The sequence below is a fragment of the Emydura macquarii genome, unplaced genomic scaffold, assembly GCF_026122565.2.
Source record: "Emydura macquarii macquarii isolate MOO-44397 ecotype Brisbane River unplaced genomic scaffold, CSIRO-AGI_Emac_v2 contig_2681, whole genome shotgun sequence".
NCBI lineage: Eukaryota > Metazoa > Chordata > Testudines > Chelidae > Emydura > Emydura macquarii.
The window spans coordinates 4,098,908-4,124,976 of NW_027132818.1; the positions used below are offsets into that span (position 1 = coordinate 4,098,908).

The 26,069-nt window shown below is 40.8% G+C and overlaps 1 protein-coding gene across 6 annotated transcripts in view; it reads right to left on the reverse strand.

Moving 5' to 3' along the window:
• Positions 1-26,069, reverse strand: part of MAP3K7CL (MAP3K7 C-terminal like) — a 42,845-nt gene that overhangs the window by 12,461 nt on the left and 4,315 nt on the right. For 4 of the 6 annotated variants that reach the window (XM_067565654.1, XM_067565653.1, XM_067565656.1 and 1 more), the window contains 2 exons: positions 18,215-18,276; positions 1,725-1,840 (listed from right to left, as the gene is read on the reverse strand). In XM_067565654.1, the coding sequence (XP_067421755.1) occupies positions 1,725-1,840; positions 18,215-18,276 (178 nt within the window). Of the gene's footprint in view, positions 1-1,325; positions 1,450-1,724; positions 1,841-18,214; positions 18,277-18,824; positions 18,897-26,069 lie in introns of those variants that run through there. The other 2 variants (XM_067565659.1, XM_067565657.1) reach the window with 2 other exon arrangements.

Below are 26,069 nucleotides of genomic sequence, written 5' to 3' on the forward strand. Positions count from 1 at the left end.
ACTATGGACTCTAACAGTGCATAAAGGGTCACATTATAAAGCGTATCTTTAATATCATAGTTCTTTCAGCTGGCCTCAGCCAACAGCCATATCTGTCAGCCAGTGAAATACCTGTCTGTCTTAATGCAGAGTGGGGAAAGTAAGAAATTGCTGCAAAAATCATTGGAACTAATAGAAAAATCCTTGCTAGTAAGAAGTTTGCTCAGGTAATAACTAAGGCCCCAGCCCCACAATTGTCCCTTTGATGGCAGATGCCTGCATCCTTACAAGCTCTTACGGACTTCAGTGGGATTCTGCAAGAAGGGCAGGTGTTCACCCATCTGGACCCAGTTTTGCAGACTTAAAATCTTAACGTTTTTATACTTGGGTCTCTGATCATACTCTCCTTTTGAGGTCATAAGAAGGTAATTCCTAAGTTGGGGTATCTGAGGCAGAAAATTATGCTTTTGTTGCATTGGGGAAAATCCAAAGTCCTGTAGCATCAGAATTAATGGTTTGTCAAAAAAGGATGTTTCTCTTGAATTAGCTTTTTACCTGTCTGGCCACTCCACTCCAATCCAAGGCTTTGTGAAACACGGCTACAACATAATAGGCTTTTTCTGTGGGACGGCTGATCTTTTGTTAAAATGCCATACAACAGAAATGGAAAGAAAGTAGACTGAGGATCTATTCAGAGCATTCTTTTCAACTGAATTATTCTCACTCCTTTGCACTTTGCTGAAAATGCTGAGTCATTTTGGCTGTCAACATCTGCATTTGATTTAACATTAACTATACATTGGAAGAATCCAATTAGTGTCAAAAATTTTGTTTACCCTGTTTATATTTTAATTGTGCTCATCAGCCAGCACCAGGCCAGAAAGACAATGCAAACGATCAACTTAATGTAACTCAGGCAAACCACCCTGCCCGGCAAAAGGAAAACAGAAAAGGAAGAAGAGGGATTATGAAACAAAACATAAAACAATTGGACATAGAGGGGCCCCAAAATGGTCAAAGGTAGATCTGCCAAAATAAATGGGTGATCCAGAGGGCTTGTCTATATGCAGGGTTGCACTAGTCTAACTTAAGGTGTGATTTTAAACCAAAAGTCAGAGGGTCCACACAGTGTCTGCACAGGTTTAACTAAAATTGATTAAAAACACATTTAAGCTAAACTGAACTAAATCATTCTTAAAACTGAAAGGAGGATGTCTATGCAGGGGATTGCACTAGATTAACTAAACCGGTGCAAGTTTGTGTGAATAAGGCCAAATAGTGTCCCAAAAGCAGCCAATAAAGGGATTCTGGTGGATGTCTTCAGTGAACAGTTGTGCAACTGAGAGCCCTGGACAGTTAAAGCTCTGCGCTTGTCCTGGTCATGGCGGAAGCTTAGGACAGAGAGCCAGCTGGCTCTGTCCAATTCCATCTATCCCAGGCAGAGGAAGATGGTCACACAGATCTTCTGGCCTAGATTATGAAGGGTTTTTACAGATCAAGACCTTGAAAGTTAGCTTCCTTACTCAAACTTTTACTCTTTTAGTCTCTATACTCAAACAAAAATACTATTTTTCTTTAATATCTGGCAGTATTTTCCACTTCTTCACTAACCTGCAAATAATATTCCATGTGAATGGTTCTATAGTAATTTTAAAATTATGAAAGTTTTTCTTCAGGCAAATTACACTTCTTTTCTTTTGAATGTGTAAGTAAATACTGAGGTTTCATTGGAAAAAGTTACTTACTTTCTTTCTTCCAGCAGTGCAATTTCCTTTTTGACCTCATGATATTCTTCTGCTATTTGGCAGTGCTGTTTGAACACCTCCATAGATTCCTTAGAGTCATGGCAAGGAGGCAGAGGCTTCATAAACAGAAGAAAAAAATAATCTAATGCTTCTGCATGTGATTGAAACATTAGAAGTAAAATCTTGACTATTTAAAAATCATGATATGATCTACGGTTCCAATCCTGTAGTCCTTATTCAGGGAAAACATCTATTTACGACAAGGAATGCAGAACCAGACCACATATTATTACTGAAGGACATTCCCATCTATCACATGTAAATATAAACCTTTTGACCTTTCAATTATTTTCATAATTTTCCTTGCCACCTTTGCAAGCCATCAGTGAAATGTGTGTCCAAAGAAGGATATTCTCCCTTATACAACATCTTTGTCAGATACAGTGAAGTCATAATGCTAAATTTGGGGCATCACACACACTGCAATATAAAACATAGTATTTATAATTTCACTGCAGAATCAAGCAGAAAATGAATCCGAGTTGATTTTGGGAAGAGCTCCAATTCAAACAAACATCTACAAGACTAGAAAAGGGAATACAGAAGAAGCATGGCTAAATAGTTTTGTTTTCATATACATGCTTTCCTCCTCCTCCCCCAATCCAGCATGCCACTTTGTGGGGCAGAGTTTTGTGACTGACTTAAAGGAAGCCAGGATTTCAACCCTAGGCTCTACCCTAGCTCTGCCACAGCCTTTGGGTGTGACCTTGGGCAAATCTCTCTCTCTGCATCTCAGTTTCCACACCTGCAAAAGGAAACAGACAGTACTTACCTAAGGCATACAGTGAGGCTTAATTCATTGATATTTGTAAAATGTTTTGCATTCCTGTGATGGAAGATGTTGTAGAAGTGCAAAACTAGGAGGACAATGAAAGCACTTCAAGAGTATTCAGACAATTGTCCACCATTGAAATTAATGGGAGTTTTGCCACTGACTTCATTGTATGCAATCCCTATATTAGTACACAAGTTGTTTTTAAAAGAAGAAAGTAAACTTTGGAAACCCACTATTGTAAATACAGCATCTTGGGACACCTCTCATGAATTACAACTAATGTGTTAAAAGTACGATTTGGGGGGAGGGTGGGGGGGTTGGTGGGTATTGTTCCTTCCAAAAAAAAATGTTTTAAACTTAATTTAGACATCAGAGATGACCTTCACACTTTGTCCATAATACTTGTAGGAAATGTAAATATTTTTAAATTGATAGCCATGAATCAATCAACCAACTGCACATGAACTCCATGTAGCATGATTAAGCCACCTGTTTAAATCAAAAGGAAACACTTTAAAATAATTCTTCTACTGTCCAGCTAAGGAGAGTCCAATTGCCCCCTGAAATAAAAGCAAATCTATTTCTATCCCTCATAACTCTATTTGGACTCTTCTATTTTGGGAAGAATATGCTTTCAGTGACTTTGGTAGGAATGGCAGAGCACTGGTACTTGGGTTTTTCCTTCTTCTGACTCAAATCTTTTGCTGTAGCTAAAGTACAAAGCACAATTTTGATTAAATCTACTTACAAAGAAAGAACAAAAGTGTTTTTACTTAACAGTGAGTCTCTTTCAGATGTGCCTTAATGAAGAAAAATGGCTGATGTGATGCAGTCCATGTGAATTAATAGTAAGTCGTATGCTGTTTTTAAGAAATGTGGATGTACATACTTTCATTTTCAATACAACATGGGTTCTGAAGGTTTAAATTAAGACATTTATAATAATATTGCTGTTATCAAGTTGTTTTCAAGAAACAGCTTTGAATTTAGATGAGGTCAGAGCCCCGGAGAGAGAAAGTTTCTCGTTCATCAGGACATGCAAGTGAACGAGGACAGACACAGGGATAGATTTTAAATGGCAGGCCACAACTTATATTAAAATTTAACATTGGTGAGGGGCCCTATCAGGCATTTTAGGAGGGTCCATCGCAGGGTTTACAGGTCATCTATCATATGCTCATAACTCAGGGTAGACTTTCCACTGCCTACCCCAAGGATTCACCTTGCTCTGATGAATCCACTCACCTTCTCCCCTCTGCAGAGGTGGATTAATGCACAGGCCAGTGGGGTTTGTGCCCAGGCGCTCAGCCAATTTGGGAGCATGGGAACCTCTGACTGTAGAAGTGTGTGTGTGTGGGGGGGTCACTGGTGCTGGAACTTTGGCCCTGCCACCAGCTCCCTCTTTTCCCTGTGATCCTGCCCAGGGATCCTGGACTGCTGTGGGGAGCCCCGGCCCCTCCACCTGCCCTGGGCAGGGTGCCAGGGTGTCCAAGACTAGCCCCCAGCTCATGTCCCTGCCCTCGGGGCACACCATCCAGGGAAGGTGGGGTGCCCGGGACTCCCCACAGTGGCCCGGGTTCCCTAGGCGGCTGTTACTACAGCCTGGCTCCAGATTCTAGTCTGGCCAGAGGGCGCGGCCTCAGGAGAAGAGGAGGACAAGGGTCTGGTCCCTGTGGCGAGGGAGGGTTAAGGCCCACCTTAGCCTCCTGCCAGGAAGAGGCTGGTGCTTCCACTAGCTGATAGCTCCCCCACCGTGAAGCACAGCCACTGCCGCTGCCACCCCATGCCTGCCTGAGGCTACTATAACCATGTTACAAAGTGGGTGGCCATGGCTCCATTTGCCCCCCCACTGGTTCCAGCACCCCTGGGTGTGGGGGGCCCAAATGTTCTTTGTGCTCAGGGTTCCAATAAATCTTAATCCACCTCTGCCCCTATGAAGGGAACAGAAGGTACCAAAGAGATTCCCTGGTCTGCCATTACTTCAGGTCTTCCTTATTCCGTAGACCTTGGGTCCACCAGTGAAATCCCACATCACTTTTATCCACACACCTACTGCACGTTGGGATGAACTAATGAGAGGAATTCTAAGAGCATTAAATTCCTAAATCTTATACCTATTTAACCCCACTGTGTTTCCATCATGCTATAAAGAAGGTCTAAAACCAATTAGGTCTCAGCTAATTTGGCTGCAATGGAAAAAATTCCTTCCTGACCCCTTAAACAATGTGATTGGTCAGACTCACAGCAAATTAAAAACCCAGTTTCTATACTATACAAATATAGTGAGACGGGGTGGGTTCAACTAAAAATTGGATGACAGTCCTGATAAACCCCAGGCCAGAGAGTTAATAAATGATTGTAGGAAGCAAGTGCCAATCAGCTCATCTCTCTCTAGCTGGCTAACAGGCAATGGAGCATCCAGGGGAGGAGGGGCCTACCCCTGTATATGCACCCCATTTTATCCTAAAGCCATCTGGCATCTAGTGGGTCTAATCAGGTTTCCCATCTGTTAAATTGGTGGATGGCCGTGATGATGTTTCCAGGAAAGGGGTTTTAATTGTATTTCTCTGTGGGTGAGCCACAGCACCATCCATATATCCACCCAAATAACCAGTATAAATTTAACAAGACAAAAATATAGAAGTTGCGGTGTTCTATTCCAGGAATGCAAGGGTGAGCCAAAACACAATCTCTGGTATACACCAGAGTGACTAGCACACAACAAATTTATCACAACAAACAATTTTTTAAAAGTACTCAGTGGGAAAGCCCCTAAACAATGATCCTTAAAGGGAAAAGTTTAGCTTCCTCAAATCTACCCAGTTTACACCAGTTTAAAAATTAAAGCAGCATTCACTTTCCAGACCCCAGCTTCCCACTCAAAAGATATATTTGGAGAGCTAAAAATTATCCAGTCATTCTGAGACTTCGTAGCTATTTCTGACTTAGAACCAGTTACTGACTCTCAAACCTGCTTCCCTCATAGTTTCCTCTCCAGTGTTGCTTTTTCTTCTGACGAGTTAATTTATTTTGATGGGGTTAACAGCTAAAACCCAATAAAAATCCTAAAAAATTCATCAGACTCATTATCTGATACCAAACTGCTCTCCATCAACCACAGGTAAAATGGGAGGTATAATGCTTTGCCCAACCCCTGGCTGCCAACCAGAATGTGCAGTTTAGCAGAGAAGTTTATATGAGCCATAATTTCCCCCAGGCCTCTGGAATAGTCTCTAAGTGGTCTAGCTTGGCACTCAAATTTGAGAGAAATGTTAATTTCCAGGCATCCCCACAGATGTTCACTGTGCCTCTCCAGCTTCAGAGTGTGTTCTCAGCTATGAGGAGAGGCTGAGGGAACTGGGCTTGTTTAGTCTGCAAAAGAGAAGAATGAGGGGGGATTTGATAGCAGCCTTTAACTACCTGAAAGGCGGTTCCAGGGAGGATGGGGCTAGGCTGTTCTCGGTGGTGGCAGATGACAGACCAAGGAGCAACGGTCTCAAGTTGCAGGGCGGGAGGTCTAGGTTGGACATTAGGAAAAAGTTTTTCACTAGGAGGGTGGTGAAGCACTGGAATGGGTTACCTAGGGAGGTGGTGGAATCTCCATCCTTAGAGGTTTTTAAGCTGAGGCTTGACAAAGCCCTGGCTAGGATGATATAGCTGAGGTTAGTCCTGCTTTGAGCAGGGGGTTGGACTAGATGACCTCCTGAGGTCCCTTCCAACTCTAATATTCTATGATTCTATCATCCATGAGAATAAGCAAACTGATCAGTTTTGCCTACTGTTTTCTTGAACAGGGTCTTCCTTCCCTTTACTGGGCCCTTGGGGTCTGTCAAGGCTCTTTTTTGCCTGCAATAAGTAATCTTCATTAGTCTCCTTGAACTACATTTCACCATTCATCCCCCATCCTAGATTTTGGTCCCACTTTCCTTTTGGGACAGTGTTGACTTGTGTATTTACAATTTAGAATCCCCAAAACAGAGTGCTTTGTAAAAAGGAATTGGAATTTGAAACTCAACATTTTATCATATTTCGAGAATTGGATATGCCATTACTAAACCTACTAACCTTCTCATTTCCCATTTCAGTGATCATGTTATAGGGTGGCTGGCCCCTTAAGAAGAGGTAAGTCCAGCCCAGTGATTAATCAGTTACCTCCCTATTGATGCTGTTAAGGATGAGGTGAAAGCTTGAAGTTCACCTGGTCTTTACAAAAACTCAGTTGAGGCAGAGCCTACATGGAGTGGGGAGGCTCCTTTGGGAGCCCTTGGGTCAGGGAAAAGAATCTGGTTTATGTATGAAAAGTTCCAGAGGGGTAGCCGTGTTAGTCTGTATACAGCAAAAACAACGAGAGTCCTGTAGCACTTGAAAGACTAACAAATTTAATTTCTGCAGGCATAAGCTTTCATGGGCTGAAACCCACTTCGTCAGATGCAAAAAATAGAAATCAGATAGGGGGTGTATATATATACACATCCAAGGATAAGGAACAACAATAAGGAGGGTAGTTGTTAGCAAAATCCATTCAGTTAGAGTAGATGAGGCCTATTCACAACCATTGATTAGAAGGTGAGAATGTGTGAACAGTGACAATTACTTCTTGTAATGAGATAACCATTCCAAGTCCCTATTCAGACCCAGTCTGATTGTGTCAAGTTTGCGTATGAGTTCCAGCTCTGCAGTTTCTCTTTCAAGTCTGTTTTTGAAGTTTTTTTGTAGAAGTATAGCAACTTACAAGTCTGCTACAGAGTGTCCTGGGGGACTGAAGTGCTCTCCGACTGCTTTATGGATGTTACCATTTTTTATGTCTGATTTGTGTCCATTTATTCTTTCGCGTAGTGACAGTCCGGTTTGGCCAATGTACATGGCAGAGGGGCATTGCTGGCACATGATGGCATATATTACATTAGTAGATGTGCAGGTGAATGAGCTCCTTATGGTTTGGCTGATGTGATTAGGTCCTGTGATGGTGTCACTAGAGTTGATGTGCGGGCAGAGCTGGCAATGGGGTTTGTTGCAGGGATAGGTTCCTGGGCTAGTGTTCTTGTTGTACGGTGCACGGCTGCTGGTTAGTAATTGCTTCAGGTTGGGGAGCTGTCTGTAAGCAAGGATAGGTCTGCCTCCCACGGCTTGAGAGAGTGAAGGATCATCTGCTAGGATAGGTTGTAGATCTTTAATGATGTGCTGGAGAGATTTTAGCTGGGGACTGTAGGTGGTGACCAGTGGGGTTCTGTTGTTTTCTTTGTTGGGTCTGTCCTGTAGTAGGTGACTTCTGGGTACCAGTCTGGCTCTGTCAATCTGTTTCTTCATCTCCCCAGGTGGGTACTATAGTTTTAAGAATGTTTTATGGAGATCCTGTAGCTGTTTGTCTCTGTCTGAGGGATCGGAGCAAATCCGGTTGTATCTTAAGGCTTGGCCGTAGACAATGAATCGTGTAATGTGTCCGGGGTGGAATCTGGAGGTATGAAGATATGTATTGCGATCAGTTGGTTTTCGGTATAGGGTGGTATTAATGTGACTATCCTTTATTTGGATTGTAGTGTCCAGGAAGTGGATTTCTTGTGTGGACTGGTCCAGGCTGAGGTTGATGGTGGGGTGGAAATTATTGAAATCCTGGTGGAATTCTTCAAGGGACTCTTTCCCGTGGGTCTAGATGATGAAAATGTCATCAGTGTAGCATAGGTAAAGGAGAGGTGCTTGGGGATGAGTTTTGAGGAAGCCAGGAACCTATCCCTGCAACAAACACCATTGCCAGCTCTGCCCGCACATCAACTCTAGTGACACCATCACAGGTCCTAATCACATCAGCCACACCAGCAGGAGCTCATTCACCTGCACATCTACTAATGTAATATATGCCATCATGTGCCAGCAATGCCCTTCTGCCATGTACATTGGCCAAACCCGACTGTCACTATGCGAAAGAATAAATGGACACGAATCAGACATAAAAAATGGTAACATCCATAAAGCAATCGGAGAGCACTTCAGTCTCCCAGGACACTCTGTAGCTGACTTGTAAGTTGCCATATTTCTACAAAAAAACTTCAAAAACAGACTTCAATGAGAAACTGCAGAGCTGGAACTCATATGCAAACTTGACACAATCAAACTGGGTCTGAATAGGGACTTGGAATGGTTATCTCATTACAAGAAGTAATTGTCACTGTTCACACATTCTCACCTTCTAATCAATGGTTGTGAATAGGCCTCATCTACTCTAACTGAATGGATTTTGCTAACAACTACCCTCCCTATTGTTGTTCCTTACCCTTGGATGTGTATATATATACCCCCTATCTGATTTCTATTTCTTGCATCTGAGAAAGTGGGTTTCAGCCCACGAAAGCTTATGCCTGCAGAAATTAAATTTGTTAGTCTTTCAAGTGCTACAGGACTCTCGTTGATTTGGTTTATGTGTCAGGCAGACAGCCTGCAGAAGCAGGGTGGCTCACCTGGACTCTCAGGCAGACAGCTTGTGGAGGGCAATTCTGCAGGGGGAGTAGATAGAATCTTCTGGGGGAACCTGAGTCAAGGGGGGGAAAGAGGACAGTTTGATACACTGAACTTGTGTTATTTTGAAGAAATAAAAGAAAACTCCTGAAGAAAGTGGGACTGGAATCCTGTGACTGGAGCATGTTCTTTAATGCACAGGCTCATTAGTTAGCCTACTGGCTGACCATCCACTACTGCACCAAATCCATCACAGAGCAGGAGAGGCGCTAGGCATCTGGCATCACAAGTGCCATCTCTGGGGAAGGAAAAGGGAAAACAAGAAAAGTTCTGTTTCTTGATCTGCAGAGGGGCATGACAGGGGGATTCTGCTTGAATGTTTATGTGCAGAGAAGAGAAAGTCTTTTTGATATTGGCAAGAGGACAAAGAATTAATGAAGGAATAAATCCATCACCACCAAGAAATGCGTCTGCAGGAATTGCAGCGGGAACTCCTGAAAGAACAAATGCCGAGGCAAAGACTACAAGTATTGTTATCTCAAAGAAGCTATTGCATGTGTTCAGCATATGCCATCTCACCTTCACAGAACAATGCCTTGTAACCACTGTTGTCCCATCCCATACTCATCTGCTCCCAACAATGCATTTCCATAGCAATCCAACCCTACTACAGAGCAGGAAAAAGAGAACTGGAATTCACAGAACATGCATTTCTTGTCCTTAAAGTCTGTACACTTTTTGGATAATGTTTTGTTAGGTTGCACTGGCTATTGGTTGTTTCTGGCCTGCATATTAGATTACTTAATAAATTTGATTTACAGAATTTGTGCTGAGTCCAACAAGCATACTTTAGTGTATATTTAATACAGCATCACTTCACTACTCCATACAGTTAATATAGAAAAGCATATCTACAATAAAAGATAAAAAACAAAAAAGCCACTGCCAAAGGAAATAGTTATATTTAATAGCAGCGGTTGGCAACATGTAATCCTTTTTTCCCCTAACATCATCTAACCTCATTCCTCTGCACTGGCAAAACATGTGCCCACAGAAACTCTGATTTGATTCACCAAGCTATTACTGGCAGCATTTACAAAAGTCACAGCTTCAAGTGACATTGTTTGTCTGTCCATCTGTGCCTAATTTGCAGCAAGGCCAAAAGCCTCTGTAGTTTATTGAATACTCGCTCAGGCTTCCACAAACTTGTACAGAATGCAACAGGCAGATATTAGGAGACCCATGTTCCCAGCTGTACTGTAACTGCATGTCAGCAGTCCCCCTGTGTGAGGATGTGAGTACTGTTTCTTTAAGTCTGTAGCAGGAAGCCAGACAGGAGGGAAGAATCAAGGAAGAAGCTCCAAAGCAAAGCAGAGAGAGAATCTTTTCGGACTATGTTGTTTTTCTTATTGTAATGAAGATCCTTGTTCAGCAACTTTCAGGGATTCTTTGTCTTTGTCACCTGACAAACTGCACTTGTCACTGAGCCTTCAAAATGCATAATACAGCACCATCCTACCAACTTTGTAGTTGAATTGTCCTGGTTTGGGTAGCTGGCAGCACTGCCAAACCCAAGTGTTCAAAAATCATGAGACTGGCTTAAAAACATGAGATTAATAAAACATTTTGGATTCTTTTTATTTGTCTTCTGTTTGAGGGCTTTTAAGGTGCACTCAGGTCATGTCTTCAAGCTTTTCTCTGCAACCATGAGGGCTAGAAACATTAAAAAAAGAAAGAAAAAGAAGAAGAAAAAAAGCTGAGCTTCTCATGACTCCAGGAGCTAGGGCTTAAAGAAAAACACCAAATATTGTGAGACTTATGATAAAATCATGAGTGTTGATCTCAGTGAGTTGGGAAGATAGCTTTTTGATTCAGGGCAGCAGTGGATTCACCAGCTCACAGAGAATCAATGTGGGGATGAAGACTCCATTGATATAAATGTTGTTGGATAGCAGCAGCACAGATGTGTCCGCTCCCTTAAAAAGACAAGACTTTATAACAAATGTTTGCATACCATACTGTGTCTGGCCTGCCTGTGTACACTCCTAGAAACCAGCTACTCTGGATATGACTCCACTGGCGCCGGAGGTGTAATTTACAGCTCAGGTAGCTAGACCCCTTTTAGTTCTAATCAAGCGAGCATGCTAAAAATAGAAGTGTAGCTGCAGTGGGATGGGCTAGCTGCCTGAGTACCTAGCGTCTTGAATGGGACTGTACTTGCAGTGGGTAGCTGTCCTGCTGCCCAGGTCACTGCAGCTTCTATTGTTTTTAATGCGCTAGCTCAATCAGAGCTAGTACAAGTATGTCTGCCTCATCTGGAAATAGAGTACCAGTTCCAGTATAGACATACTCTATGTTCCACTAAGTTGGCATCACCATGGTAGCCCTTTTTGTCAGATGTATCCATGGGCTTGATGTGGAGGGACAGAATGGACACATGGGTTCCCAGCCTCTACACATTCTGCATACTTTGGGAAGCCCAGTAATGACCTCTTGTGCATTTGCCATGTTGATCATAAAGCCCTGCAACATACCTCCATAACAACAGTAGCCACTATGTACCAAACTGATGCCCAGGTAAATGGTAACTATCTGTGGTAGCTAGCTTCCACTGTGCAACCACAACTCAATTAATTTTCTTCTAAAATTACAGGATGGGCCAGATGCATGGTCTAGGAACTGTTCTACGAAGCTCTGATTCCTCCAAAGCAAGCTGCACATGAGGAAATAGACAGAGTTTGGGTCTCCGCTAGTGAAGGATCTGGTTCTTTTCTAGTCCTAATATGGTGTGTCAATACTGTTGGTATGGATGGCTTATAAATGATAACAGCAACACAATAGTTATGTTATTACTACAGACCATACTGATAAGTTCATGGACCATTACGTGCAAATATAGAATATTAAGGCATTTTGGAATTAAGTGAATATTTAAAATTATAATATACTTTTTACATCTTTGCAAAATAAATCTACTGATGGTCGGTACAACTGTAAGTGCCATTATTAAAGGTTGAAAGTAGACAGGATTGGCTTCTAACTTTGTCTGTTACATATTACATGCCTGTTACATACCAAGGAATCTCATAAAACTGCATGACTGGCCAACAAAATGGCAGATGAAATTCCATGTTGATAAATGCAAAGTAATGCACATTGGAAAACATAATCCCAACTATACATACAAAATGATGGGGTCTAAAGTAACTGTTACCACACAAGAAAGATCATGGAGTCATCATGGACAGTTCTCTGAAAACCTCTACTCAATGGACAAAAAAGTCAATTTAGCTAACAGAACATTAGGAATCATTAGGAAAGGGATAGATAATAAGACAAAAAATATCATAATGCCACTATATAAATCCACGTACCTGCCCCCCTCAAATACTGCATGCATTTCTGGTCACCTCATCTCAAAAAAGATACATTAGAAATGGAGAAGGTACAGAGAAGGGCAACAAAAATTATTAGGGGGTATGGTACAGCTTCCATATAAAGAGAGATTAAAAGGATTGGGACTGTTCAGTTTAGAAAAAAGGTGACTAAAGGGGGGATATGATAGAGCTCTATAAAATCATGAATGATGTGGAGAAAGTGAATAGGGAACTGTTATTTATGCCTTCATATAACACATGAAATTAAGAGGCAGAAGGTTTAAAACAACCAAATGGAAGTATTTCTTCACACAATGCACAGTCAACCTGTGGAACTCATTGCCAGGGCATATTGTGAAAGCCAACAGCATAACTAGATTTAAAAAAGAATTAGATAAATTCCTGGAGGATAAGTCCATCAATGGCTATTATCCAAGATGGTAAGGACACAATCCTGTGCTCTGGGTGTCTATACCTCTGAGAGCCAAAAGTTGGGATTGAACAACAGGGAATGGATCACTCAATAATTGCACTGTTCTGTTCATTCCCTCTGACACCTTTGGCACTGGCCACTGTTGGAAGACAGGATACTGGGCTAAATGGACCATTGGTGTGGCCCAGTATGGCCATTCTTATGTTTTTATATAACAAACTGCTCTTTTTATAGTACAGAACATTTTCATTGCTTTCCTGATAAAATCTGATTTAAATTTACCTGTGACTTCATAAAAGAAGTGAGTCTTCTTTCTGTTACATCAATGTTATGCTAATCTAACTCTATTGATTTCAACAGAGCTATACTGCATAAAACTAGTGCTGCTGAGAATCAAGTTCATGATTTCATGTAAAGCCATGGAACAAAGTTTCATTATTTTTATAGGAACAGTTTTCCATGACTACATTCTTCCCTATTCAGGGGAAAATAGGAACACCCAACAGGAGCAGAAAACATAACTCAGAGGGGAGGAGACAGATGGAGCAAGGGGAACAGGGGCTGGAGAGACATAGTACAGGGCCCAATAACTTGAGTGTCAAAGTTGGACCCATTCATCTGTAGGTCAGCAATCTAAATACCCATTTCAGGCATTAGGTGCCGATTAGATGTCTAAATATGGTACATATCTTCTAGGCACCTGCGTTTAAAAATTGGGATCTCAGACAGTGGAGCCACCTCTCATAAGACCATTAATCAAGAAAGCCCCCTCAGAAGAACCAGTCTTTGGGAAAGTGGGGGGAATGAAGGAGGGGCAGAGGTTACTACTTTCCCACAGCAAACTCCCAAATGCAGAAAGTACATCTTCTCTTTGTTCTATAGACTGCATGAGTCCAGTGTGTGGGAAACAGGACTGGACCCAGGACTCTGATTCAGCAAAACTTAAGTATGTGCTTAAGTCCATCCTTATTCAGGAAAGCACCTGACTTCACTGGGACTTAAGCACGTGCTTAAGTGTTTTGCTGAACTGGGGCCAAGGACAGCCAGCTGAAGAAAGTGGAAGATAGGGAGTTTTATTCACATCAGCTCTGCTTTACTTGAGCAGCTTGGTAATTTCTGCATGTGAATTTATTTATTTCATTAATTGTAATATAGTATGTCAGAATGATTCAGCCTTTCTACCTAGACAGTTTAGCCTGCTGAGTAGTCAGTACACACTGAACTTTCTGAGGTTAGTGTGCGCTAGATGGCCACGTGTAACATCTTCTAGATGCAGTCAATCAGAATTGTGGAGTAGTTTTTTGTTTTTTTTTAACACAAAGCAATTAATAATCCTTGGAATTTTTCCATTGCAGAGTAATGGAAAATAGAACTTTCAGAAATGGTTTTTTAGAACAAAATTCTTGCTGGGAATTCACCAAGTAGATCAGAATTCTGGATTGAAGATTTCCATTCTTCAGAAAAAGAAGTCATTTGTGCTCTTTGTTATTACAAGTTTCAAAATCCTCCTCTATGAGTTTGAGAGCTTACAGTTGTCAAGTTACTTTAACTTACTTTTAAAACTTTTTTCATAAGAAAACTTAGTATCAATCATTGTATAGCCAGTTACCTGGCACTTAAATGTATATTTTGTTTCTCTTAATAAAATATCAGTGTCTCTGCCTATAAATCTGACACTGTGATGAAACATTTGTAATCTGAAGTATTGGTATTTTCACTGTGAAGATATATACAAGCATATTTATAAATCAAACTACTGTGTTGCAATTGACAGCATTTTTGGATTCGGAGAAATCAAAATGAAATTGTCTAGTTTATAGTACTTAAAAATAAAGTTTATTAAGATATCAAATATAAAAAACCACTTCTGTTACACTATAGTTGTGAAACAAACTGACAGTAGCAAGGAAACTCAAGGCTGAGCTGCATTCACTGTTAAATTTAAACACAGTGCAAAAGCATGAGTTTAGGACCAGTCTGGCAACCACTTGAGTACTTGTCCATTAACTCAATGTGATTACTCACATGTATAAATTTAAGCATGTGCATAAATGCCTGAAGGATTGGGGCCTAAAATTTAATCTAGTACAATCAGCAGCCCAGACACACATCATAATTTATACTTCCATGATATTACAAAAATGTTCCTGAAAGATAATAAAAACAAAACTATGTGACCCGAAGCTTTTAATGGTTTCTTTGGATTGCCTCTGGCGTCCTGAGCTCTTGAGGGAGAAGGAAAGTTCTCAGGCAGTTCTTTAAAAAAAATGTTATGGACTCAACAGACCAAGAAGGCTCCTTGTAGAATTTTTCCATTGTGTATTTAGAATATTTTTAAAGGGCTATTATTTATCCAACAGACTTAAATGCTTCCAAAGGAGTAGTTTCAGTCTATTGTGAAAGTATACATTTACAGAGTGTATTATACATACTAAAAATGGGTTGTAAAAGTCTTAATAAAAATTAGAGAGACAAGGGGGGGTGAGGTAATATCTTTTACTGGACCAACTTCTGTTGGTGAAGGAGACAAGCTTTTGAGTTTACACAGAGCTGTTCTTCAGGTCTGGGAAAGGTACTCAGAACATCACAGCTGAATACAAGGTGGAACATACTGTTAAACATAAAGAGTTAACATATTGTAAGAGACCATTCAAAGTGAAGTAGGGTGTTAATACCTCTGCAGTCATAGGACAAAGGAAGGTTAGTGGGTTATAGATTGTTGTAATGAGCCATAAATCCAATGTCTTTGCTGAGTCTATGATTTTTAGTGTCTAGCAGAGTGTGACAGAGTGGGTTCCCTACTGAACACACTGAAGGGGTTAATGTAGGCGGGGGAGGGGAGGCGGCAATTGACCTATTAGGCTGCAAACTGGGGGGACTAAGGAGGAGAGGAAAGCCCTAATTAGGGGGAACTCAGCTGTGTAGAAACAGGCAGGGCTTCTACAAAGCCAGGGAGCTGGTAGCAGAGAGACGCTTCAGAGAAGTAGTCTGCAGTCACTCCCTGGGGGGAAGGGAGGTGTGTTTGGGACTATAGAAATTAGCCTGTAGTGCAGTTACTCCCTGGGAGGAGGGAGACTGGGCTGACAAATTCAGAGAGGAGCAGAGCCAGAAGGAGTAGGAAAGGCTTAGATAAAAAAGCCGCAAAGCTCAGGATGGTGCAAACCTTAGCTGCTGACAAGAGAGTTCCTGAGCTGGAACCTGGAGTAGAGGATGGGCCTGGGTTCCCCTACCAGCCTCTGTGGAAGTGACAGTATAGGGTAAGTGAATGAGAAGACTGACTAAGACTGCTGGTAAGGAACTGATTTTGTATAGTGACCTGGCTGGAGGGCCAAGTCACAAAAAGGGAGCACCCTGAGTCGCATGAGAGCATGGCAGTAGAGTATGCAGAAGGGGGTCTTGGACTTGGAAAGAGCTAATCCCAGAGGGCTGGAGAAGGTGTCACCTGCAATGAGGGGATCCTGGGACACAGACTTATTAATTTAAGTTCCTAGGCTCATCTTTTGAAGGTATTGTGCTGTTTTCCTTTGGGGATGAAGATTGAGAAGTCAGATATGGAGTGATCATTTTGTGAAAAGTGTTCAGCACTTGGCTATAGGGTTTTTATCCCTTTCACCTGCAGAAGTTGGTCCAATAAAAGATATGACCTCACCTACCTTGTTTCTCTAATATCCTGGGACCAAGACAGCTACTACAACACTGCAAACAGTTTTTTTTTTTTGTTTGTTTTTTAATGAAAAAATAGTCACTTTGGCCATAAAGTAGCTACAACAGATTATCTGAGTAACTTGGTTTTTAAATATCAAAAGCAGCAAAGAAAGCCATACATAGCATTCTTCATCCATGGGTCTCAATGTGCTTTTCACAGAAAAATAAATATCACGCTTTCCATTTTTACACAGTTATGCAGAGAGAGGTGAAGTGACTTGTCCAGGGTCACAGAGGAAGTCACAGCAGAGCTGGGAATAGAACCCAGGTTTCCTGACTCCCATTCAATGCTGTAGCCATTCAAAACTACTGGCTTGCTTAAATTAGAACTCTGTGCTGCAGAAAATATGCACAGCCTTCTGTAACAGCAGAAAGGTCAGCAGACTGAAGAAAGGCAAACAGAGCATCATACGCCCTATCAAGCATGACTCCATAGTCTGGGCCTCTCTCTCTTCCCTTTCCTACTCCTGCCCTATAAATCCCATAGGCCCACCCCTGTTCTCCGTATTCTGATGCGGTAGGGTGAGGACAGCTTCTGTTCTTCATCTTCTCCCCAGTCATTTTATTTTTTTGGTGACAGAGGGAAGGACAGAAAGTGATATTTCTCCAGACCAATGGCCCCCTGCCCTCATCTTGATTGACAGAAGACAGCTAAGGAAACATCATTGGACCATGCAGCCCCTTTGAAAATCTTTCCTTGTTTACAGTAAGGAAAGCACCTGCCTTTGCATTTATATGTAAGAGGATGCTTGCTGTCATTTACAGAATCTGATTGCTCAAAGGCCTAAAACTGTCACCCTTCTGCAGCTACTACCAAAGCAGTACTCATCCCTGGAACAGGGAGCCAGCTCTTTGCCTGCTAAACATCTGAGTTTCCATAGACCAATAGAAATAGTCCGATTCTCTGGTGAGCTGGGCTGCTTTGTGTTACCCTTACATCACAAACTGCAGCCCTAAAGCCATCTTAGTGGGCAGCAGAAGGATTCCCCATCACTGCAGCAGCTCTCATGTAGAAAGGGTGGCTGAGACAAAGGGAGCATGGCTGAGTGTTTACATCCTGGTGATCCCCTAAACGCTGTAGTGGAGGCTGTTGACCAAACAGCATAAATTAGGGTAACCTTCAGGATACTCTAATTTATGGTGGAGACTGACCTGGAACCAGGATGGCCCAAGATTAAGTGTAGGAGTGAAATGCAGTAGAAATCTTTGCAATCCAACCCCATTCTTGCCCCAGTTTCTCTGAGTGCTTCTTAGCCCCAGTGAAGTATCTTGTCTGGAGACTCTCTTGGACTGGATATGGGCTTTAAACCATTTCACAGAGTATAGGCCCAATCAGCAGTGAAACTCCTATGCACTCCAATGGCAGTAAGATGGGTCCTGCTAAGGTTTGCACACAAATCATTTGTAAATAGAAAGAAACAAACAAACAAACAAACTGCTACAATGGCCACATTTCCTTGCATTGGGTTGAAAATGACAAACCAATTTCCTTATCGATATAGTTCCTCTCTATGTAAATGTGCAGTCCCATTAAATTTTTACAGCTCAGATGTGCACCACTGAAACACTCAGAGCAACTTAGCTGTGGCAGTACAAATATATTGTTTCAAGTTTTTTAAAAAATCCAGTCCACATGGTATAGATTAAAATAAAATAAAATAAATAGTTTAAAATAAAAATCCAGGTTTACCTGAAGTTGCTGTTCTAGTTCTGGAAAAGCCAAAGGAAAGGTATTTTCAGGAGGAGTATCATCTAAAATGTAAACATACATTTTGAAAGATAACACTTACTTTAAAGACATTTCATATGTTCACTTAACACAGTATCTTGTCCCTTATGTCCTGATCCTGCAAACGATTACAGCCATGCTAACTTGACACTTGTTAGTAGTCCTACTGAACTCAATGAACTATTCATGGATGGAAAGTTAAGTCTTTGCAGAAGTGAAGCCTTACTTTGTATTACAATAATTAAACAGAATCACACCAGTAGAATGTATTATAGCACAGTAAATCAATCAATCAATCAATCCAGACAATTTGTATCCCCTGCTCCCCAGTTACAGTACAAATAATTCAGATTTCTGCCATATACACCCATGCCATCAATAAGCTCATGACTTCAGTAAAGAGTGGAGAGAGCTCAGCACCTTCTAGGAGGAACTCAACACATCATAGGGCTGGGCCCAATTATAAATATGACTTCTAAACTGTCTTAAAAATGACTTCTCTGCTATGGTTTACCAGGGCTAAACCAACAATACAAAAAACAGTTTTTCCCCTGCAGTAAATGAAACATACCAGATTGACAGCCTTGGAAACTGAGGTTCTTTGTATAGCTACCGAGAAATGATACAGCATAGACAGCAGCAGTGCAAGTTTCTTCATACTGCACTACTTATGTGTCTTTACTCTGACCTGGAAACACACACCTGCAGGGATAAGATTAATTCATTCACTATGCTCAATCCTATCAGGGCTTTTTAGCATAGGCTGCCAATCAGCTGTGAGTGAGTGCCTGTCATGCTAGTTTTGGGGTGTGAACCCCTGCCCACTAGGAACTGGATTGAGAAGAGAAACATGAATCATACTCATGTGGAAATATTCATTAATCATAGTCACTGTCACACTAACGGTTTTGCATTGGATTGTACTATTGTTTATGTATCTTGCTGCAAGTTACACATCTTCATTACTAGCTAGCTTTCAAAACCTGTTGTATACAATGTCACATTTAAACTACAGATGTTTAAGAAGTAGAAAACTATTAACTTAGGTAGGATCCTGAAAGCTGCTCTGTGCTGACAGATCCCTGTGCTCCCACAGAGCTTCACTGAAGTCAACAGGGCTTTGTGAGGATGCAGGGGTCTGCTCACACACACTATCTTGCCAGGTATTTTGCACCTCTGTGTCTTACCATCAATGGTTATGAAGCATAGCAATTGTGGTAGGGGATAGGCAAAATAAGCAACCTTTTTCCAGGCAGAGTGTCCATATTGGCTAGTATACAGTCAAAGCCTTACTTTAACTAACACAGTTAGAGTTGGCATCCAGGGCAATGAGCTGACCTTACCATGACTCATACTGTAATAACATTGGAGATGATGCAAACAAACAAACAAAAGTGAGGGTTGTACCAAGGAAAAATGAAGTGGAAAAGAGGGCAACAACAAAAGTAAAACAAATAGAGTCATCTCAGTTAATGTCACCTATAGGTAACAAAATCAAGTATTAATATTCTAAGAGCTTAGTTTGAGGTATCATTATTAAAAGCACCCCCCACCACCTACCCAGAAGGATTCTCCTGCGAGAGATTTAAGTTTTTTAATTGCATAAAGCTACTCCTCATCAACATGCAAGTGTTTACTTTTAAGTTACTTTTAAGTTGCTGTTGCCTTCTTGTACAAATTTAAAAAATAGACAAATATTCTAAAAGAAGAAAGACAAATCTTGCTGCACAGCCAACTGGAAAGAAGGAATATGACTCAATCAGACCAGTAGTACAGCTACTCTACAAACATTTGGCTGAATAATTATAAATCATTTTGGCAGCAATATTGGATCAGAGTTGTAGAGAGCAGTTAAGCTGATGTTTGTTTTGACAATTCCAGCAGTACGACATAATGTACCAATAGCAGTAAGGAAGACCCCTCATGATTTTAATTTGGAAAAAAAAAAAAAAAAAGCCAAGAACATGTACACCCTTAGCACAAGGATTGCTGTTATTTTTCAACAGCACCAGATTTGTAAAATATCATCTCATTGAATTTTTATAAGTTTCAAATTATTAAAAATGTTACACTACAAACTGCAGCATAGCTATAAAACAAACTCCCTAAATAATTTTAAAAGGATGAAATCTAAAAAGAAATAGCTGCCGAGGAAATTCTTTCAATAAGCAGATGTTCACTGCTTATTTTTTTAAACACAAAGCGACCGAGTCAATGGTACTAAAAATAGAACTTATTGGTATCTTAACCATTATAGCATACCATAGTACATTTTATAATGAGCCTGCCTTAGCATCTACTGAACAGCTGCAAGAGGTTATTTTTAGTTACACTAGTTTAAGACTTCTTTAAATCAAGGTCTTTGTGCTGTTATACACCAGATAAACTAGGAATTTAAGTGGCAAGAATTTTCTTGAATTCAGAAATTCATACACATACCTATAGATTAAAGGTAAAAAAACACAGCGCCGCGCTTCCCCCACCCACCCACCCACCCAGTAAAAGGCTGCAATTATCAAAGGAACCCAAAGAGAGTTAGGCATCCCGCTCCTAGTGAATTTCAATGGAATCCTGACTCCCTTAGACTCCTTTTAAAACTCCAGTTTAAGTGCCCAATCACACTGTCACTAAAGTTAATGGGAGTCTTACCACTGGCTGGGAATGGAAGAGACAGCATTCCATTGCTGTCTTACAAACAGTTGTGTAGTGCACTGGCAAAGTGTGTGTAGTATCCTTCATTAAAGGCTGATCCACATACAGGTAACATAAGCAGACATCTTTCTTGTATGTGGATCAGCCTTTAATGAAGGATACTACACACACTTTGCCAATGCGCTACACAACTGTTTGTAAGACAGCAGTGGAATGTTGTGTTTCAGGATTCCTGGTTTCTAATCCTGGCTCTCGGAGGGCAGTGTCTAGAGGCCAGAGCAGTGTTTACAGACAGACAAGTAGAGCTATTGCTTGCTAAAAGGCACTGTGGCTAAATGGCTGTGACTTGGCTCTGTCACATGAACGCCTTGGGTTCTATTCCCGTTATGCCTGAAATGACCTTGTCCAGCCTCTCAGTTACCTCCCTTATAAAAAGGGTAGGGGAAAAATAATTGCCTGCCCTTAGGATAGGAATATGAGGGGCTTGTTTAGTAATAAGCATTATGAATTTCACAAAAATATTAAAACCCATGGTCTTCCTGCTCAGCATACTTTCCCCTAAGTCAAAGGATGTTTTGTGGGGGACTCGCAGTCCCTTGCTCTTTAAGGGCATCTCCCATAAATTCCTGGGCAATCCTCAGAAAAGTGGCATGAGTGTTACCAAAGACAGAACTTGGTTTTAAGGATTAATCCGGGATATTATTATTATTTTCTTATATAAGTCTCTAACTAGAATGAATGCACTTTGAAGTCCAGACATTTTGTTAAAATAATGCATTTCTTATTTGTACTACAGTAGTTCCCAAAGGCCCCAATCAGGATCATGGACCCTTCCTGGTAGGCACTGTTCAAACATAAGATGACAGCACCTGTCCCCAGAGGCTAACAATCTACGGGTATGTCTGACTTGGGCATACGGGGCTCAGGTTGGAGCCCAAGCCCTGGAACCCTCCCATCTTGCAGGGTCCCAGGGTCCAGGTGCCAGCCTGAGCCCAGACAGCTACACAGCAATGAAACAGCCCCGTAGCCCAGGCCCCAGTCAGCTGGGTATCTAGAGGCCAGCCGTGGGTATCTATTTGCTGTATAGACATATCCTAACTTAAGACAGACTCAACAAGTGAGCATGGTAAATAGGAAGGACAGAGGTCAGGGTAACAATAATAATTAATATTGCCTTGCTGTTTCCTTGTGCTCTGCCCTTCTATTTGCAGTATCCACATATAGTCTGTTGTCTCACTTCAATTATAAAGGAACTGTCTTTTTGTTCTGTGTTTGTACAGTGCCTAGCACAATGGGGTCCTGTCCATGACTACGGCTCCTAGGTGCTACCACAACACAAATAAATAATACCACCATCACTGTGGAAACAAGATTACAAGTCACTTTAAGACCTAGGGATGAAAAGCACAATGCAGGAGCCATTTATTATGATTTTACATGGTTAAGATAGCTGTTTGCACAGCTTGATGGTTCCAAATTATTTTAAAGTATAGGACAACATTTTTAAGCATGAGAGCTCATGATTAGACTCCTAGATCCGTATCATAAGGAAGACATGATTTTCAGAGGGATAGATCATCACAGTGTCACTGAAGTCATTGGGAGCTGAGGATGCTCATTATCTCTGAAAAATCAGGCCACTTCTGTTGAGCCTAACCTATGCTGCTCAGGGGTGTGAAAAATCCCCACCCCTGAGCTGCATGGTTAAGACAATCTAATTCCCCATGTAGACAGCGCTATGTCAACAGAAGAATTCTTCCATTGACCCAATTACCATCTCTCGGGTGTCCACACTGAAGTGCTACAGTGGCACAGCGGCAGCAGCACAGTTGTGGGGCTGTTGCGTTTTAAGTGTAGATAAACCCTAAGTGTGGCTTGAGGAGCCTAACTTTTAGGTACCTTGGTTTATAAACTTTGGACATATATTTTATGCATTAGCAATCCCCACTGGTCCTTTACCTATCCATTTTCAGCTACAGGCATTAAAGTAAGACTGAAGGAGGGATTTGAAGGAGCTGCTGAGGAAGCATCTACTGTAAAACACACAATTATTGGCTTATCTGGCCACATATAACAAAAAGCAAGGGTTCCCCACGACCACAGTAGGAGAACTGGATTAAAATGATTGGGGACTTCAAGTGAAATAAATGATTGACAATTAGAAAAAAAATGCATGAATTCTATTGTTAGATACCACCCAATTCCACTGTATTTTATAACTGGATTTAAGCTCTCCTTAGGGATGTAAAGCTATGTATTTTACTTACAAAACAAGATATGCCTTGCATCCTATTTAGCTGGTACACCTACAAACTACAGGCATGCCCATCATATCCTATTAGAATAAAGCTGCTACTTCTAACCACTTAGCCCTAACACCTATAAAAAACAAGATTAACCATGGAATCTGATTCTGGTTTTGATTGAGGTGTTGTCTATATACAAACTAAATTGGTTTAGTTAAACTGGTGCAACCCCCTGTGTAGACACTCATAGGTCTAGTCTACACTACAGAACTATATTGGTATAACTATGTTGCTGAAGGATGTGAAAAATCCACCCCCTGAGTGACATAGTTACACCAACCTAACCCACTCCCATGCAGACAGCGCTATGTCGGTGGGAGAGCTCCCACTGACCTAGTTACCGCCTCTCAGGGAAGTGGATTAACTAAGCCGATGGGACAGCTCTCTCCCATCAGTTTAGAGTGTCTTCATTAAAGCGCTACAGCAGCACAGCTGCATCAATGCAACTGTGCCGATGCCTAGTTTTAAGTGTGGTCATGCCCTTATTTTGGCTTAACAGTGTATTTGGTTTAGATTAAATCTATTCCTAAATCATTTTAAGCAAAATTGAAATGAACTTCTCCATTCAGCCTTTTGTGTTAGTTTAATTCAATCAGTTTTAAATCACACCTTAAACTAAACTGCTACAACTCTGACAAACCCTGGGAGAATTTATGTCTATTGCCAGCTTAGTGAACTTGAATAAGAGAGCCAAATATAGATATCTATATATACAGAATTAAGCGATACACAATAAAATTGTATTTTTATATAGAGTCACGGTTAGCAGTTGGTCAGACTGCCCTCAAGCCTTTCAAGGAACTGGTCACCCCACAATCACAAAAAAATACAGCACAGGACTGGCCTGGTTTTAATTCTCTTTGTGGTCACTGTCAGGACCCCAAAAACCCAACTTTTAAACATAGTAAAACAATTTTTGTATGTCATAAGCCATATCCCATCTTGTAGATTAATAACACAAAATAAATCCATTTTCTTGAGTTGATAACAGTCTCTGCTCTAATAATTCTCAGACCCAGTATTTTGTTGCAGTCCTAATCAGTGAAATAATCATCATCCAGAAGAAATACTCTTTTTCCCTTTTTATATCTGATTATGTTGTAAATTCCTCCTACCAAGTCCCTGCACTACTCTGTTAGGATAATTCAGCCTTACTGAGAGTCATGCCTGCCACCATGCCTAGCAAATAAAACAAAATCTAAGATAAAAAAAATTAAATTAATTTAATTCCCTCACCATCTAGCTGTGGGTGAGATTTTTTACACACCATCACAATACTAAATCTCTCACAATGCTGTCCGAGTTGAAACACAGAACTCCTTCCTAAATTGAGAAAAGCAATTTTCCTCAAATCATAAAAGGGTTAGAGGAATATAAAAAGGTGAAAAGAAGAAAAGATTATAAATTTAAAATTGATAAAGGTGATAGTGAATCAGCAGATTTATTAGTTTCTTTGCAGTGGATCTTTAAAAATAGACATTTCAGTTATGCGTTTACACTCTGATCATTTGAATACGGTTTTCTGTAAAATCTCAGACTTGGGGTGGTTACTCTTTTGCCTTGTTTCAATACTTTCGATATTGATGTCTCCATTCAGGCTTTCCATTAACATTAGGCACTGAATTCTCCTGAAGTGGTCAAATACTATACTGGTTTATATTTCGGAGTAGTGCAGCAGGATTGCAGTTCAGTGTGATATATGGTCCTTAATCTACTGATTGCTATTTACTCTCTCCTATCTTCACAGTGTGGATCACTTGCTGCAATAAACACATGTATGCTGAAAGCCAGGGCAACAAGGAAGTCCTACAGAATTTAATAGAGAATGATCACTTTTCCATAGTTCTGAACCTTCTTACAAATGTTAAGAGAGAGAGGCTGGAATTACTGGTAGAGCAGAGGAGGTAGGGTAAGAGAAGGGAACAGCTTGCAACATTATTGATGTGTGACCTTCCATGCCCTTCACAACCTTGCCCCTCACTACTGTCTTCTCTTCTCCCTTATCACATTACCCTTCCATCTCCTCTGCTCTGCCCATTGTACAAGCCTCCCTTGCCTGATTTTCAGCTTCTCACACGAGCATCTGATTCTTCCATGATTCATAAGGACACTCCTCCTCTCCCCTCCTTAAAATTTCTCTTCAGGAATCTCTTTGCCATCGTGCTTATAAGAAATCAGATTGTTAAGGATGGCTTGACAGGCAGATGGGGATAGTTGATTCTTTCCTTATATATTATAATAGACTGGTAATTATAATTTACAATATATAACATATATATACCTGCGCCCGCCTGCTCATCCTCCTTCCCAGTTGAATGTATCTTTCTCCCAATCTTTGTGTGTCACTTGTCTTTGTAAATTGTAAGTTGTCTGGTATATGGACCAAGTTACCATACATAATTATACATCCCCTCGGGGCTGTAATGTAGATTGAGCTTTTGGGTACTACTGTAATATTAAGTAGTAATAAATACAGGAATATTATTTTTAAATATTTTTAAAATTATAAAAGAAAAAAGAAAGATGACAAAAATGTCATGAATGTAACATTAAAATTGAGATTGTATTCACACAACATTCAGGAAATGGAGCGTTGTTATTCCTCCAACAACCTTAAATCTGCTCTGTGACACAGTTCAAATGAAGTGTAAGTGGATGCCTTTCCACTTAAGTCCGTGGACTTGTCTCTACTTATATCATGTCTGAATGTGGTTCTATGTGTAAAAAGTATACAAAAAAGCAGTTAGATACTGAAGACCATTCAGAGAAAATAAGAATACAAAGAATGAAAAAACAAAATAAACAATTACAGTGGTCATTAGTTACAGAGTTCCCAGAATTGGAAGACAGAGGTAGCA